Source organism: Aulonocara stuartgranti (assembly GCF_965226115.1).
Source record: "Aulonocara stuartgranti genome assembly, chromosome: 8".
NCBI classification, from domain to species: domain Eukaryota; kingdom Metazoa; phylum Chordata; class Actinopteri; order Cichliformes; family Cichlidae; genus Aulonocara; species Aulonocara stuartgranti.
The window spans coordinates 3,246,716-3,263,182 of record NC_138959.1 but is presented as its reverse complement, the minus strand read 5'-3'; the positions used below and the strand labels follow the sequence as shown (position 1 = coordinate 3,263,182).

The 16,467-nt window shown below is 42.7% G+C and overlaps 1 protein-coding gene across 1 annotated transcript in view; it reads left to right on the top strand.

Annotated features, from left to right (window-relative positions):
• rnf213b (ring finger protein 213b) overlaps window positions 1-16,350 on the top strand; it is a 29,456-nt gene extending 13,106 nt beyond the window's left edge. The window contains exons 20-58 of the mRNA XM_082544409.1: window positions 81-217; window positions 718-816; window positions 917-1,029; window positions 1,143-1,256; window positions 1,835-1,893; window positions 1,989-2,145; window positions 2,317-2,452; window positions 2,885-3,073; window positions 3,444-3,577; window positions 3,674-3,849; window positions 4,185-4,388; window positions 4,473-4,660; window positions 4,749-4,869; window positions 5,455-5,555; window positions 5,683-5,859; window positions 6,299-6,444; window positions 6,536-6,635; window positions 6,772-6,883; window positions 7,104-7,308; window positions 7,448-7,635; window positions 7,769-7,891; window positions 8,257-8,358; window positions 8,460-8,705; window positions 9,251-9,335; window positions 9,420-9,454; window positions 9,575-9,675; window positions 9,776-9,920; window positions 10,016-10,172; window positions 10,263-10,357; window positions 10,444-10,692; window positions 12,011-12,143; window positions 12,248-12,331; window positions 13,284-13,467; window positions 13,869-14,070; window positions 14,150-14,227; window positions 14,382-14,579; window positions 14,770-14,859; window positions 15,216-15,394; window positions 15,872-16,350. Coding sequence (XP_082400535.1) covers window positions 81-217; window positions 718-816; window positions 917-1,029; window positions 1,143-1,256; window positions 1,835-1,893; window positions 1,989-2,145; window positions 2,317-2,452; window positions 2,885-3,073; window positions 3,444-3,577; window positions 3,674-3,849; window positions 4,185-4,388; window positions 4,473-4,660; window positions 4,749-4,869; window positions 5,455-5,555; window positions 5,683-5,859; window positions 6,299-6,444; window positions 6,536-6,635; window positions 6,772-6,883; window positions 7,104-7,308; window positions 7,448-7,635; window positions 7,769-7,891; window positions 8,257-8,358; window positions 8,460-8,705; window positions 9,251-9,335; window positions 9,420-9,454; window positions 9,575-9,675; window positions 9,776-9,920; window positions 10,016-10,172; window positions 10,263-10,357; window positions 10,444-10,692; window positions 12,011-12,143; window positions 12,248-12,331; window positions 13,284-13,467; window positions 13,869-14,070; window positions 14,150-14,227; window positions 14,382-14,579; window positions 14,770-14,859; window positions 15,216-15,394; window positions 15,872-16,010 — 5,481 coding nt within the window. The 3' untranslated portion in view covers window positions 16,011-16,350. The remainder of the gene's footprint in view (window positions 1-80; window positions 218-717; window positions 817-916; window positions 1,030-1,142; window positions 1,257-1,834; window positions 1,894-1,988; window positions 2,146-2,316; window positions 2,453-2,884; window positions 3,074-3,443; window positions 3,578-3,673; window positions 3,850-4,184; window positions 4,389-4,472; window positions 4,661-4,748; window positions 4,870-5,454; window positions 5,556-5,682; window positions 5,860-6,298; window positions 6,445-6,535; window positions 6,636-6,771; window positions 6,884-7,103; window positions 7,309-7,447; window positions 7,636-7,768; window positions 7,892-8,256; window positions 8,359-8,459; window positions 8,706-9,250; window positions 9,336-9,419; window positions 9,455-9,574; window positions 9,676-9,775; window positions 9,921-10,015; window positions 10,173-10,262; window positions 10,358-10,443; window positions 10,693-12,010; window positions 12,144-12,247; window positions 12,332-13,283; window positions 13,468-13,868; window positions 14,071-14,149; window positions 14,228-14,381; window positions 14,580-14,769; window positions 14,860-15,215; window positions 15,395-15,871) is intronic.
• Window positions 16,351-16,467: the final 117 nt, after the last annotated feature.

Below are 16,467 nucleotides of genomic sequence, written 5' to 3'. Positions count from 1 at the left end.
GCGCAAAACAAACCTCTAGTTTGTTCTTCATATTCCTTACAGTCTGTTTACTGCACTGTGTGCTTTGTGGTTCTGCATAGGTTACTACATTCTCCAGCTTGTTAACCAAATCAGATGTCAAGGTTGTAGCCCACGCTCTAGGACTGCACACAGACAGGATCCTACTACTGTCGCTCCACCAGTTCGACACTGAAGTCTCTTTCTGCAATAAAATACGGTAACGATTTTTCAAATAAAGCAGGATTTACAGCGTTTTAACGAGTTATTTTTCAATGAGATCTTTGTGCAAAATAAAGCTGCTCTCCCATGAGTCTCGACCTGCCACTGAGCTTCAATCATTTTGGACCAGAGTTGGTATTCCTTGTGTTACTCTGCAGTATTGGAATAGTAACACGTAACACATATTGATTAAATCCAGGCTGCCATAGGGCGAGAGGCAGGGTGCTGGACCTGGACAGGTTGCCAATCTCTCACAGAGCTAAAGTGAAACCCAAGTTATTATTGTAATTGGAAAAAAAACCCAGTGTAATTTCAAGTTTTAGTTGATGATGGCAGAGTTTCAATGTTGCAGTGTCTAAACACAGACAGTGATGCAGAAATGAGCAAGTTTGGCTTTGCAGGTGCTTACCGGTTTAGTTCAGAGTAGCATTTTCTTTGCAGCAGTATCAGAGACGCTGATACGGATTAATCTTGCTCCTGCTCATCTGTCTGTATTAGGGGTTTCCTTCAAAACGCTGGCCACTCTCTTCATATTCTGCTAATCCAAATGGACCTCGAGGAATCCCGCTGCAGCAGCGAGCTCATTGCATCAGCAAAGTAGGTCTCAACCTCAAACTCGTGAACAGATCTGATTTAAAGCAGGGTCGGTGAGAAACGGGACATTGAAGGCATTTGCGTTGTATTTGTCTGCCAACAGATACTGCACCATGAATTATCTGATGTCACTGGAGGATCACACTTGTTGGGTGATTTTCATTGTGAAGGTTTCAAGGATCCCAAGTCATTCCCAGTACATTGGTTTCCAAGGAGGTGAGGACCAAGTGGGACAACAGTTATTGTTCCACCACAGTTATTTTCATGATTGCAGCATTATGCTTGATGTATTACAATAATAACATAATGTTTTATCTTTTCTATCAAAGGAGTTTGGCACTCGGTGCATATTGACGACCTGAGAGATTCGGAGGACATGAGCCTGAACCTGTCGGCTTTCTGTGGAACTCTGATTAGCAGCCTGCTCAAACCTGCCCTCACAGGTAAACACTGTGCAGGAAGTATTATACTGTATTATACTACTCTGTAATGACAGAGAGTACGTCAAGGAAATAAAAACCTGTTTTCACGCTACCTGGAGCTTATTAATCATCATTACATACAACACTGTTTTAACCCAAAGTACCCACAGAATAACAAAGGATGAAAGATGCTATTGTTTATATTTCTTGCTCATTTAACCTGATTAGCTAGCTAGGCTAGCTCTCTTAACAACAGAACCTTTTATTTTTTACAGTTTCATTCATTTAAGTTTCTGCAATTTTTCTGTGATTTATCAAACTGTTACTGAGACCTTTGATGTTTGATGTTAAATGCAACAGGAGAAAGTGGGTGAATTACTTATAGTTACTAACATCTCACCGGCCAGCTTTAATAAGCCCGAGTGCCGTCACAGGTGTTTGGTTTTAATATACGGTTATTTATTTATTTAATCTAAAAAGTAAAATTAAGCTCTTAACTAGATTTTTAATAAATATATAGTTTTGGTTAGTTTTGTCTTCAAAAGGCAATTTAAGCCTCATTTTCTTGTTACATAAACAGTATTTTTAATCTTCATCAGCAAACCACGATGATATAGAAACCTTGAGGGGAGGAGAGGCCTCTAAAGAAGACAGACATGTGAGTTAATGTGAAATGAGATGATAATGAAAACATGTTTCATTATGTTTAAATGTTTACACTTGAAAAAATAATATAATTCTCTTTGCTTACAGAGCGACAGAGCTCAGCTTGACAGATTGTCTTTAGTGAGGTCTTGCATCCAGAAAGCAGTGGGTTTGCTGAGGGACCCCGACAGCGTGGCTCCAAGAAGTATGGAGAGGATGCACGTCCTTCTGAACCTTCTAGGAACTGGTGAAAACCACACAGGAGGTAAATATCCAATGCTGATCTCTATTTATATATTGCTGAAGTACGCTTTCAATGCCTGACAACAAAAGATGCTCTAAATATGCAGAATTTTGAAATGGTTTGATGACTTATATCACTCGACTAATCTTAGATTCTTCATTTCTTTCTAATCAAACTGCTCTCTGTTTAAAGCTCACTTTCAGAGGTTGTTGTTGAGCAGACTGGTTGAGGCGTTGGCACAAAGAGAAGAAACGATGGGCGCTCCTAAAGAGTGGGTGTGCTCAGAGGCCAAGAAACGCCACGCTCTGCAAGAGGGAGGGACTCTCAGGTAAAAGTCTCCTGCAGATGTGACAACAAACCTCACAAGATCCTGTGAGGCATCATTAACTCAGTCAAAGTATTTGACTTTATCCCTGTCTATGCAGTATGAATCCATAATTGCAGTAATTCCTGTAAAAACAAATATTTATAAAATGATCAGTTTTTGGAGGTGAGAGGTGCTCCAGATAGAATTGGACATTTTTATTATTTGTTCATGCACTTGTACAAATTAGGCTCTCATATGCTGTGATTTTCTGTTTTATGTATAAACAAAAGAAATACTTGTTTTGATAAATAACTGTTTCAGAAAATGTTCAAGTAAAAATGACAAAACAATACATTTTACGTTATTTTGTGCTCATTTCTATTGTCAGTGCAGTTTTCTGAGACATTTTCAGGAATACATATAAAATAAACTTGTCATATCTTTGGATTTAAGACACACCCTGTGGCGCTGTCTTCAGTCCGCCGTGACACCGATCCTGGCCAGCATGTTGGAGGTTATGGACCGGTATGCGAATCTGGATCTGCTCTCTGATGACAGGACCGGTCCGGGCCTGATACAGCTGTGGTTGGACATCCTGGGAGACTCGCAGGTTTTACACCTAACACCTCCCCAAAAACAAAGGTACTTTGCATTACCTCTTCTGTGTGTGAACATTATCACCACCTCTCTAACAGTTGCTGTTCGTCTTTTGTGTGATTCCAAAGCCAGCACGTAATGTAAGCTGTGTTTTGGAGTTACACCACATGCTCCGCTGTGAAAGCTTTGCACTTTCTGAGAAATCGGGAGCCGGTCTAACTTCCTCTTCCTCTTACATCTAACACATTCATTTTATTAAAACCAACTATTTTCTTATTGTCTAATATATCACAGAGATATTCACGTTTAATCATGTCACCTAAGAGTGGTTCATCTGTTTGGTTCATCTCTGTAATAAAAACTGCATTTTGTGAACATAAAGCAATTTTTTGTCTCTAATTATAATATTTTCCAGTGAGTCAGATCAGGAGGTGCTTGTGCAGCACCACTTCATGCTGGATGGTGAAGAGCAGCCCTGCTCGGCCCCGTTCAGCTGGCTGGTCAGCATGCACCTCGAGACTCTGTGGGAAGAATCTGAATTTATGCCAGGTTAATGACAAACTCAAAAACAAATCAAACAAATGAGGTAGATGTAGAGCGCGTTGAAATGGACATCTGTCTGTCTGTCTGTCTGTCGCTCTTCAGTAACAAAAGAGGGTGGTGCAGAGAGGATTCTCCAGTTTGTGAGCACCTTCAACAACAGCAGGCTCGGCAGTCACCTCCAGAAACTCTCAGATGGGGACCGTTTGGATTACGCCCGCCGCTATCTGCATGACTTCCTGCTGCTTTCTTTGAAGATCAAGTCAAAGGAGGAGCTTAAGGTACAAATATTATCAGTCATATTTCAGTAAAACATGTTTTGGGTGAAATAGTCTTGGAGTTATTTAAGTTTTTGCAAAATCAAAACTCATTTTTGCCAATCATCTTTTTATCACAATAAGAGCTTCTTGCCATTAAACAAGCAATATACTGTATGTAAGGTGGTGAATGTGAAGATCCTAGTTTAAAAAAGTCATGAAAACAACCATGAACTTTAAATAAATTTTGAGGAAGAGAAAGAGGGCCTGCAACAGCTTTTGTTTTGTTTCAGCAGCAATGAGAAATGAGCCTGCTCTGATGCTTTTACAGTGGCGCTAATTATACGTGTCACATGCAGGTGTTCACCAAGGCCATGCTGGGCTGCGTGTGTGAGCTTCAGACGTCCACAGGCACCAAAGCTGACGTCTCTCCTGCTTGGATAATGGCAGCCTCAAAGCATTTTGCACCCAGACTGGACACCCTCTGCCACATATTTCTGCTGCAGCCCCAGCTAGCCAATCATGTCGCTCAGCAGGGGCCAAACTGGGAGCCGGAGGAAATGGTGAGGATCATCTTTTTGGCTACATTTTAAACATTCTCGTCACACTTATCTGTTCTGTGTTCTTAAGTATTTTATTTCTGGCAGGTGGAGGACATTTTAGCTCTGGGTATCTGTGTCGAGGAGACCAAACTTCTGACCGTGACTTCCCTGGACGAGTGTGAGTCCTTTATGCGCAGGGTGGAGTTGCTGCAGCCGTGTTTGGATAGAGCATTCGGTCAGAAATACAGCGCCCTGTGTGGCCCTGCCAGTCTACAACACCTGGACTCTATCAGGTGAGTCAAGGTGACAAGATCTAGAGAAGGAAAAGAAAAAAATTTCAGTGTTTCTTGGGTCCATTTTTATTCTCATCTGCCATTTCAGGTCACTGTGGCATGGCATGCTGGTCGTTGCATCTTTCATTCAGCATGTCACCTATAAAGTTAAACAGGACGACTCGAGATTGAAAGATCTGGCTCTCAAACACTGCAACCTTCACCTGAACGTATGTAAAAATGGTTTCTGCGTCTTCTGTGTGTCTCTGGATTTCACAGATTTATTGAGCAGATAACAGCATGAACACTTCTCTCATTTTGACATTTGCTGTTAGAAGGAACAGATCATGAAACTTAATGGCTTTTTTGATTTAATAGTTTCTTTTAAACAGTTTAAAAGCTGTAACAGAAAGTAAAAGATCAGAGAAATGCAGAGGTTGAACGTAACCTGGAATTTAACACCTGATGCAGGAAAAATGTCTCGCTCTGACAAAACTGCAACTAATTATTTAATACATACATATGGCAGATGTTGCTGAGCTTAGACATGAGTACATCAGAGGGTCGACAAAGGTAGAGAGGCAAGGCTGAGGTGTTGTGGACATGTGCAGAGGAGGGATAGTGGATATATTTGACAAAGATTGTTGAAGATGGAGCTGCCAGCCGGGAAGCAAAGAAGACGAAGATGTATGTATGTGGTGAAGGAGGACATGCAGAGGGTTGATGTGAGAGAGGAGGGTGCTGGATAGGAAGAAACAAAGAAATAATTGTTGATGACTCAAAAAAACATGTTTCCACTTCTGATCCTCTAACAGCTGATGCAAGAGTCTCCTGATGTAAAAAGCGTGGACACGCTGCAGCAGCTGATCCGCATCCTCAATTCCTTCCACGAGGAGTGCATCAGCAGGGACCTGAGGTCAGGCTCCAGACTTCAGTTCAAGACTTGATTTTAGGCCTAATCTCACAGCAGTATTTCTGTTGCATTGATGGTGTGAATCTTAAATTAAATAATAAATATCTTACCTGATCATGTTTCTGTGCAGGTTTGGCATTTCTTGCCCGGTTTGCCTCTCTGAGTTCAAAGAGCCGTCCGTCCTGCCGTGTCAGCACGTTATCTGTCTGCCGTGTCTCCAGCGCTGCATTCAGGCCCACAGTCGGTGCCCTAAATGCAAGAAGGAACTGCCATCCAACTTCAACCCCACTGTTTCTCCCACCATCAAGTGAGTGGGGAAAAATAATGTAGAATCGACAGTGGGTCATGTACTGATCAGTCTGTGCAATAATAGTTTAATGGTCCACCTTAAAATACCCCTCAGTGGTATTTTAAGGTGGTCATAGTGAGGTTTCACATTTATAACTCTCTTACTGGGAGCACCTGTCTCCGCTGTGCTTGCCCCACCTGGGCCACAGCCAATCAGAATCCAGCCACAAATGTCCGAAGATGAAAACTAAACAACAACCACATACTCCAGGTATACAAACAAATAATCCTTCGGTTAAACATCTGTTCTTTGAGCTATGTAGTTTGACCCTGGATGCCATAATTTCATGTTCACTCTCACAGTCAGTCTTAATTCAGTGATGCTGTCCTGCAGTGTTATTAAAGTCTGAAAGCTTTCTTCTGATTAATGGCTAACTGTATGAATTTGTGTGGCTCAGGAAATCACTAGAACAGCAGGCGGCCATCAGACGCTGCTGTAACGCCTTCTTCCTGGAGGTGGTGTCCAGGTTCTGCCTGTCGGAGGGTCAGAATCCAGAAGAAGGGGTCGTGGAGCTGCTCTTCTCTTTACTTGTGTTCGCTACCGGTCAGTGAGCAAATTACTCAGTGATATTAATCAGATAACCGATGATGCTGTGGCAGTGAGGCATTCTCTGTTGTGGCTCTGTGTGCTGCAGGAGACGTGTACAAGACCAGAGAGCTCACTCCCTTCCTGGAGTGTGTGGATAACAGTCCGGTGGTCCGATCTGTGCTGCTGAAGCTGCTGCTGCAGTACAGGTGAGGTCAGGGTAAATTAGAACTGACGCTGTAGAAACATGGCATGAAAACTAGAGTGTGAAAGAAAAACCAAGGCTCAAAGAAGAGATTTCATTGAACATCCTGTATGTGGAGATCATTGGAGTATATGTGTTAGCTTTGCCCAGGTGAAGTCTCACATTCACACCTACCTGAAGAACCTGGAGGAAAATCTTCTAGATACAGAAGACCGCACTGAACTCTACCTGCTGTTCGTCAACTGCTTCCAGGTGAAAACAGACAGACTCTCCTTCCCCTTTAGTGCTCTTTGCAATTTTCACCTGGGTTGTTTATATTTGTATATTAAGTTCATGTAATTTAACAGAAGTGAATTGTTTCACATGATGAGAGAATTCAACTTTGAGTTTTTGTACATAATCCTTCATTTCCCAGAAATCAAAATTCACATTTTGCACTAATTTCAGCCTAAACTGTCTGTTTGCCACTCAGGATTCTCTGTTGTGCTTCAAAGCGAGAGACGTGGAGAAGAGCGTAGAACAGCAAACACAAAGCGATATCAGCTTCCTGAGCAGGATCGCCAGGAAACAGACTCCAGACAGACAGGAAGACCCGGCAGAGTTCCTGCTCAACACCGCCAGGCTCAGAATCTGTTTGAGCACCGCTGCAGAGCTGCTGGAGAGAGCCACAGCTCAAGGTGGGCTACACTTTGAGTCACATGTATGCATGCGTGCATGCCTGAAATCTTAAATCCAATACTGTGGTGCTGTGAGCTCGGATCAGCTGTAAGTCAGTTATCCCAGGCAGGTATTGAGTGTTTCGTCTTGCATTCAAAGGTGGAGAAATGGAGGCTAATCAGTACCTGCGACAGGTGAGGGGTGTGTGTGAGTACAGCGGTAATGATTGGCTCAAGGTTTACCTGCTGCGAGCCCTCCACAGACGCTCTGGCATCGAGCGCATCCTGTCCCTGATGAACAGTCCGGCCTCAAGGTGGATCTTCCCTGCAGAGGTGCTTCGACTTCAGGTAAGAAAATATCTAAAACGACAGAGCTCCATCCATCCATCCATCCATCCATCCCTCCATCCATCCATCCATCCATCAGAGGCTAGGTTACAGTATTTCAAAATCAAACATTGAAATCTTTTTTTCCTTGCAGAGAATGATTCCGACTAGCGTGGACAGTTTCCTTTGCTGCGGGGCTTCTTATCGAGCCATGAGAGACGCTGTAGCTCGAGTTCTTCTGGAGAACACCTCTGACACCTTTGTGACAGAGCTAAAGGTGAGCAAGATGCCAGGAGGTGGATGAGGATCTTATGTTGACTTCTTTTTTGGGGCAGTGTGCACAGTTCAGAAGAGGAAAGAGCTTTAATGCTGTCTGTAGATGTGTCATGTCTCCCTATGACCACCAGGGGTCAGCGAGGTCATTTAAAAGAGTGTCTGAAACGAAATAATCAGTTAATCATTGAAGGAACATAAACATTTCATATTAACTCAAATTTTTAGCGTTTAACATTTAACAAAAGAGATTTAGGATGATTTATTGACTGTTTTTTCGTGTGTTTTTAAATTCTACATTTAAAACAAGCTCCTACCTTCAGCTTGTTCACTTCTTTCATGTAGTATTTGTTTTGTCTTTCTCTACAGAAACTTGAAGGTTCTCAGATCAGCCTCCTGGCCCTGGCCTTGTTCAGACAGGTCACCTGTCGCTACAAGTCACCTGATGTCAAAATACATCCCTCCAAACAGGTAAATGTCTGACTTAATCATTTATGTGTCTGACTAAAAAAAACGTTGTATATTTAATGTCCATCTACAGTTTTCTGACGTGTTGCACTCTGAATATACAGGACACAGCAAGGCTGGAAGAGCTCCTTGGAAAAAACATCAAATCAGGGGAATTCAGGAATTTCTGCACTTCACTTCTTTCCAGTCACATTGGCGGACCACATTCACGTCTCCATATAAGCCAGAACCTGCCAGCTCAGAGGCAAACCCTCCTGGAGCTGCTGGTCCATCTGGTCTCTGTGCTCCTCAGTGAAAGTCCTCTGCTCGTTCCTCTTCGTCAGATAGCCTTCCAGCCTGAGAACGTCACAGTAAGACACTTCTTACAGTCACTTACACTATTTTTTGTCCCACCCTGCTAGAGTAGCTTTGCATGACTCGAGGCTCAAAATAATCATTGTTTATTTGATGCTAAGCCTTGACTCTATCTAGAATATTCACTCTGCCTTCCTCTAGAGGCAGAAAAAACAGAGCAGCATGAATCCTGAGCCTTTAGCTCTCAGGGATTATCTGCACTTACAGTGACCTTATTGTGGAAACTTGAACCATGTTTAATGTGAGCGTCCACCATTGGAATAGTGTATACAAAGGAAAATCTGAATAAATGTCAGTTTACATGGTTGTTTCATGTCTTCTGGATAACCTGAGAATGACATTTGAATTTTATAAAACCAGGAAATAAAAGATTCAGTTAAGTTTCATTATGTTGAATGTAGAATTTTGTTTTTTAAGGGAAAAGTAACTGCAGATTTTTAAATTGTCCCGTGAGGTCATACATTTGTGTTCATAAATTTAGCTAAATGATAAAATCCTGAGGAAGGGGATAAAATTAACTCAGTTTCCTTCTTCCCGGCAGAACGACTTCCTGCCGACCATGCCAGATGATCACACAAATGAAGCCAGACAGTGGTTGAGAAAGGAGACAAAACTACAGAGCTACAGTGAGTGATTCACATTCTGAAGTTTGTTACTTTTGTTACTGACTCTTTCAAATCTGTCTTTTTTTCTCTTTTTTCTCATTTTAGCGTGTGCCAACGGGCATGTGTGTTTTGTGGGAGAGGTATGAACTATTACTCTTTCCTTAATGCTTGAATTAAAAGTAAATTATTTAACAAGTAAAATATTTCAGATTCAACAAAGCAAAAACAAAATTAACCAAAATTCATGTGCTGTCCCATAGTGTGGAAGACCAATGGTTACATCGAGATGTCACTGTGGGATGCCAATCGGTGGAGAACGACATGTCCCAGTGTCTGGATTTACACAGCACACAGTGCAGGGGTATTTCTTTCTTCAGTTAAGCAAACTTATTACAGTATTTGTCAAATATCTCTCTATATATCTAATATCTGCTTTCCTCCATGTTTGTGTGACATGTCAGAGATCAGACGCGAACAGGACACATTTTAGGAGAAGCTCATCAGCGCTCTGAAGCCCCAGAAAGGCAGATGACGTACGCTCAGTCCTGCATCCTGCGGCTGCTCACGCACCTCTCCATGCTCCAGGGTGCCATAAAAAATCAGAGAGTGAGAATTTACCTGAGTGTGGCTTTGCATATCTGTGGTTTTAAAGGCTTGCATCATGTGATAATACTCCTGTTTTTTGGCGGGGGTGTTTGTAGGAAGTCGGTACATTGATCCACCCCACACCGAATGATGTCTTTAAATTCCTGTGGCATCATCTTGAAAAGGACATGAAGGTTTTGGGGCAGACTCTGGATCAGAACATGGACAACACAGCGATTACAGTTCACCTGATCCTGGCACGATTCCCTGCAGGTGATACTGACTCAACCATGATTGTTAACATGCTGCTTGTAATGTCGCTGTAGAATAAACGTGTTTTAACTGTGCTGAACATTAACAAAGGTTCCCGCAATGCAAGACCCGATCTGTCCTCCAGACAGAGCCGGCAGCAGTGGGAGAAGCTTATATGTGATTCTGCCATCAGCCCAGTGCTTCAGGTAAGGAATACAATGTTTTTCAAAGACATGAAAAGTCATTTTGTGCTTCAGATTGATAAAGTTTTGTTTCTTCTGCCTGTTTTCAGGATTTGCAGAAAAATCTGACTGAAGCTCAGAACAGAATTGGAGCTGATGATGGACTTGCTGGAAGCCCTTTGCTGAATCTCCTCTTTGGGGATCCTGGGAAAATGCTGTCCTCCCCCTCTAACTGCCCAACACACCGCTCGTCCTTCTGGACTCTACCCGAGATCATCACAGTGGAGCGTTTTTCTCAGTTGGTGGAAGAAAAACAGGGACAGAGTGCTTTACCTCTCCTCAGCTTGTTTCTTAAGAAGGTATCAGCCATCATCAAGCCGATGTGCACCACATTTCACAGATTTTACCTTAAGAGATTAGGTACAGTGAGGATGGCACAACTCTCCCTTAAATTTCACTGAAATCTGCTGAGGAGTGTCAGAGAAATTGTGCTCAATATCAGAAAAATTCAACTAAGAAGAAAATATCAGAAGTGATCCTGAACGCTTGTCTGTCACAGTAGTTTAGCTGATGATCTGGCGAGAAGTGAATGTCAAGGCAGGTTGAACCAGAGAGGGTGATGCCTGCAGGGATCTACACACAAACAGAGACAAGATGTGCACAAACACAGAGGGAGAGGGCACAAGACCACAGCAAACAGCACCGGAGGAACAAGACCGCTTTTAATAAGACAGCAAAACAGTAGTTTGCTATATTATTGAGTCAGCATGTCAGCATCAAGCGAAGAGTCAAAACAATGTGACTACGCTTTGAGGGCGTTGCATATTCAGTGGTTAGTTCTACACTGAATAAACAATGTCAGGCCTCCTCTTCCTCCTGTTACTCTAAACTGTAAAGCCCTTGTACTCTTTCAGTCTCTTCGATTTATGGCTTTCCTCAGACTCAGGCTTACACTATGCAAACAGTGGAGAGGACTTTCAGATGAGAGGTGAAACCTGAAAAAAGTCCAGTTATCTTCAGATCAAATGTTTAACACAATGGCCTGGATGACTGAGAACATACACAGGAAAGCAAGCAGTGAATATTAATGCCCATTGCATTAACAGGCTTTACACAGTATTTCCCATGTTTGCTGTTAGGGTGTTGAATCATAGCACTGATCTCTGTGCAAAGATCTGAGGTAAAGACCTGACAACATTACAGAGAGAAACCCAACAGTTGTCTTTGAGCAGCAGTTAGCAACAATGGGGAGTAAAAAAAAACAACCCCAAAACTCTTTTTTTAATTGGAAGAACTGTATGAAGCAGCTTAAGCGGGACAAAAGGGGAAAAGAAAGCATGTGCCAAAACGTAAGGACAGCAACAGCATACTTCTGCAAAGGCTGAAAATCCCCCCACACCATTAAGTCTCTGAATCCAAAAGCATATCTGGATACGGATGATTTTGTAATGTTTTTTGGGAACATCAGGAGGATGTCTCTAAATGTGTCCTATTGGGTCAAGCCCCATATCCAGAGAAGCTTCGTGCATATCCATTTATTTATTATTTATCACCTGGCTAACAAACAGAATCGACTGTATAACCTCCTTTTCTCGGGGATAATAAAATTCTGTGAGGTTGGTGGAGCCATTAACTTGCAGAAGAAAAGCTGACGCTGGCTTTGTGTGTTTTTCCCAGATTCACTGTGTGCGGCAGTTACATCACCTTCCTGAGCTAGCTGCTTTACAGTCTGACCTGCTGAGGGTGTTTCCTCTGGCGTCACACTCCACACCGCAGACTATTGCGCAGAGGTTACAGCAGATACCAGCAGGTACATCGGCCTTGCATCTGTGACTGATCAACACCAGCAGCAACATAACACAGACACAAACACACTCACAGACACAAACTGAATTCTTGTGTCATCCTCACTAGGGTACCAGAAGAAGATGCTGAGTGAGAGAGTGGACAGATTCATCAGAGTGTGGAACTCCCTCAGAGCAGAGGTGGCAAACAACTGTAAGCATCTGCATGTCTGCTTTAAACCCAAGCAACGAATCTCCATCTGATGATAATCAGTGTCGTTTATTTTATTTTATATTATAAACTGAATGCATATCCACCAATTTTATATATAAAAAATAACACTTTATCAAGCAAAGTCTCATTTAGAGTCAACATAAAGATGTAACTAGGTCCAGATGTGCTTCATAATAGAAAAATAATCACACACTGGCACATATTTAAACATATTTAAAGCTCAGTCACATGATTACTAAAAAGAAGTGAAGTGATTGTTGGGGTGTTTATTGAGTGTCAGAGCAGTTTTCAGTTCCAGCACAGTGTTTAATATAAACAGTGGGAAGTCTTCAGTGTTTGGTTTCATAATATTTAGTTAAACGGTGGAAACATTACATTTTGACTTTTATTTTGGAAAATGAAAACCTCAGGTACAGTTGTGTTATTTGATGTCAACGTGGTTTGGGTTTAGAGTTCGTATTGCAAGAGTTACTTAATATTTTCGGGGCATCAGTTACTAAAGTGACTCATGAACGAGAAGGAGATTTCTGTCTGGGTGATCGATTTTCCAAAATCATCACCTGGGCTCATTCTGACAGCTGTGAAGGACAAACAGTCCAGTATTAGGAGACTTACAGTTTACGCAGGCTGGTGGGGCCAAAGAACATCCAGCTCCAGGGAGTACTGGTGGCACTGCTTATTGGGAAGAATGTGAAGTCTTCAGTCTTCATATGATTCTGGTTAATGTGCACATGTGTGACTCCTTTCAAATGAAACAACAAAATGCACAGATGATGAGGGAACACTGTGTTTCTTGGCAGAAAGATTCAGTTGTTTTGGGAAGATGTCAGAGCTACGTGTCAAAAATAAATTCGACTTAAAGAAAGAAAGATGTTTTTATTCAGCTGAGCCGCTGTGTTGTTTCATTCTTCTGACTTCTGTGTGTATACAGCAGCAGGCTTGGGTGTGGATGTGAACTTGTGTGAGAGGGAGGTGACAGCCGAGAGCTCTGGGGAGTTTCTGACTCCGAGCCGACACGGCCCGGGGTCCGTTCTCCAAACTCTGGTCGACTTCCTGTCGGAGACTCACAACAGCCTGGTGAGAAAGGCCAGGCGAATGAGCGGCACCGAGGACAGGTCAGTCCAACATCAGCTGCAGAGGCTCGTGGGCCACAAGACTAAATCAAAGTGCCGTTTTCTTCTCAGCTTCCTTAATTAAATAACTGTTAAATTACAGGTGAAGCATAATTGGCAAATAGTCTTTTGTAGGGATCGCACTGAGATGAATTAGAAATCTAATAAGATTCCAGACAACTATATACAATCAATAAAAATAAATGAACAAAATTCTTGTGAATTGCTGCTAGATTTTGGACATTAGCAGGAAAATAACTTGCAAAGTGATGCATGTGTTGCTGTGTACTTCATGCTTCAGAATGATAAAAAACTACATTTTGTCACCAGTAACTGATGTAACATCCTGTTAGACCCCCTCTGGCCTCTTTAACTGTTAAAATCTTCTCCTGTTTTTTCCTCAGTGAGTACAGCGTTCCTTTGGAGAGGATATCAGAAACCCAGCTGACACTGTGCCACCCAGAGAGAGAGCTGCTGCCCCTGGTTTTAGCCCATTGCCAGTACACCTTGAAGAAAGGGGGCGAGACTGACAGCAGCTATGACCTGCCAATCATCCAGACCCAACTGGCACGCCGCTTCCTGGCTGGAAAACCACTTATCAAAGCGGTAATAATCTAAAATGCACGTGGATGTCAGGTAAAGCCAAACTCTCTACTGACCTTTTGTCCTCTTTGGTCTAAATCAGGACACCTCGAGGTACCTGAACCGACACCTGCAGGATTTCTCCATGGTTCTAACTGAAGTCAAAAAAAAGATTCCTCAGGTAAAACCATTTTACACACTGCTGTTGTTATCTGGAACTGACAAATGCCAGCTGAGGAATGTTCTCACTAGTTCCTGTGAGGCCACTTTGTTCAAGTTAAATTCCTCCCCTGACGTTCTGCTCCTCGGGCCCACTGACAGCGTCTGTCTTGCAGGAACCGCTGAAGGGTTCGGTGAGCAGTGCCCTGAAAACGGTGCTGCGCTCTTACACGGATGTTTGCGATGCTGTGTTTGTGATGGAGATCGGCCTCCGATTCCTCGGGAAAACAGGCGGAGAGCCCCAGGGTCAGCTTTTGTCCTACCTCACTGATTCACTGCAGATGGGCCCACAGATTTCAAGCACCGTAGCCAAGGTATAATGTTGCAGATCTGCAGCTTTGTCCACTATGCAAAGAATGTTTTTATGTTTCTGTCTTTGAAAACTTCAATTATTGTTTGAATTTTGACATAAATCTGTTCTGTAAATCTGAAGTATACTTGAGCTGTGACTGAGAGGTGAAAACAACATTTCAAAGGTCTTTTAAAACTTCTGTTTCTATTCAGGGTCTTGGCCAAAGCAAACTGGAGCACAGCATATTCACCTGGCAGCTTCTGACTTGCTGGAAATCAGAGCTGATGCTCAACAGGAAGCAAGTAAGTGTGAAGAAAATCTTAAAATTCAAGGAATGTTCTCGGTGTGCTCGTTATGCAGTGTGCGGCTTCACCACCGCTCATTAAAGAGCCACAAAACTCCACCCATGGTGACCACACAATTTGTTTTCGAGTCAGTACTGTTACTCGTGACCCCTGCTGGCTGCCAGGGACTGACCCAAACCACACCATGGAGAGTGAATTTTTCGTGGCTGTAATCTGTGGAAGGTGTGCCGTCTGACACGGCAGGCGCCCAGAATCTCACCTCAATAAAAACAGAGAATTATTTTCTCTTTAAAAACTCTCTTGATACCTGAAATCAAGCAGACGGCTACATCTAATTCATGATCGTGTTGCAGGATCCGTTTCAGAAACTGCCGTCTGAGTTCCAGGAGAAGCTTTCGGAAGAGCAGAAGAAAGACCTGAAGGCCTTCCTCGCTGTCACAGACGTCGACACCTTCTCTTTGGAGCTGCATGAAATTCTTCTGCTGAAGACGAGCAGCGCTGTGCCTGACCAGGCTTACCAGCCACACTGGGAGTAAGAGCGTACACATCACAAATGCACCATTTGTGAGATTAGTTGTTGTATGAGGTAACACACCAAATGGTAAAACAACACAAAAACAACAGCATTATTGATGTTTTTACAGCTGAGATTACCCAACAGCTATTTTTGGACTTTCTTTTTTTCAAAAGTGTGCCTTTTGTTAGCGTAAGATTACCACCCCAGTCTAAAGGAATCCATTGATTGTAGACAGCTTTAATGAGAGTAAAGTGTGGCGGTCTCCCCCCCTGGGATTTGGAGCCTTTTGACTTCCAGGGACAACAGCGTGACCCCTCCAGGCAGCCATCTGTCAGAGGAAAGCAGCTTAAGTTGTGTCCCCTCAGCCACAGGTCATTTCTATTGCAGCAGCAGCAGCTGGGTGGGAAGTGAATGGGAATGCTTAAGGATGACAACAATGGATGCAGTGCTAACAGTTGTTTTCTTCATGTCCTCCCTCCCTGCTGTGTGCAGCATCAGGTCCACCTTAGAGATCCATCTGGAGGTGAAAGACCTTCCACCCCTGCCGGAGCTCGAGTCTTTACCAGAGGAGATCAGGCTGGGACAGAGCGCTGATGTGTGGAGGGCAGCTGTGGAGTTTAAAAGGAGATAGAGAGCAGAAATGTTTCTAGAGTTGGCTGCCACAGTATTGGATACGTTGTTATTAAATGTACCTTCATACGATGTAAATATTGTAAATAATTACAGTTGTTAAATTTCTATTACTTAATTGTGCCACGTGCAATTAGGGAACAAGTTAATGAATAGATGAAGGACCTAATACAGATGAGGTATTTCCCAGCATTTTCACAATCTTTATTTTAAACTTTCATCACATGCAGAGTGATTGGAAGCCATGACAATCCCTCACACACACAGTATGAAGCATCATGCGGAAAGCCAGTAAATCAAAGATAATAAAGAAATGTTAGCATGGGAACATGCTCACTTAATTTTAAAGATATTGCACACTTTTATTTCTTCTGTTTTCCTTGAATGCAAAGAATGATAGATTTGGAGATTTAGTGCCAAATAAAATAGATTGGGGGAAAAAATGGTCTGAGTCTGTT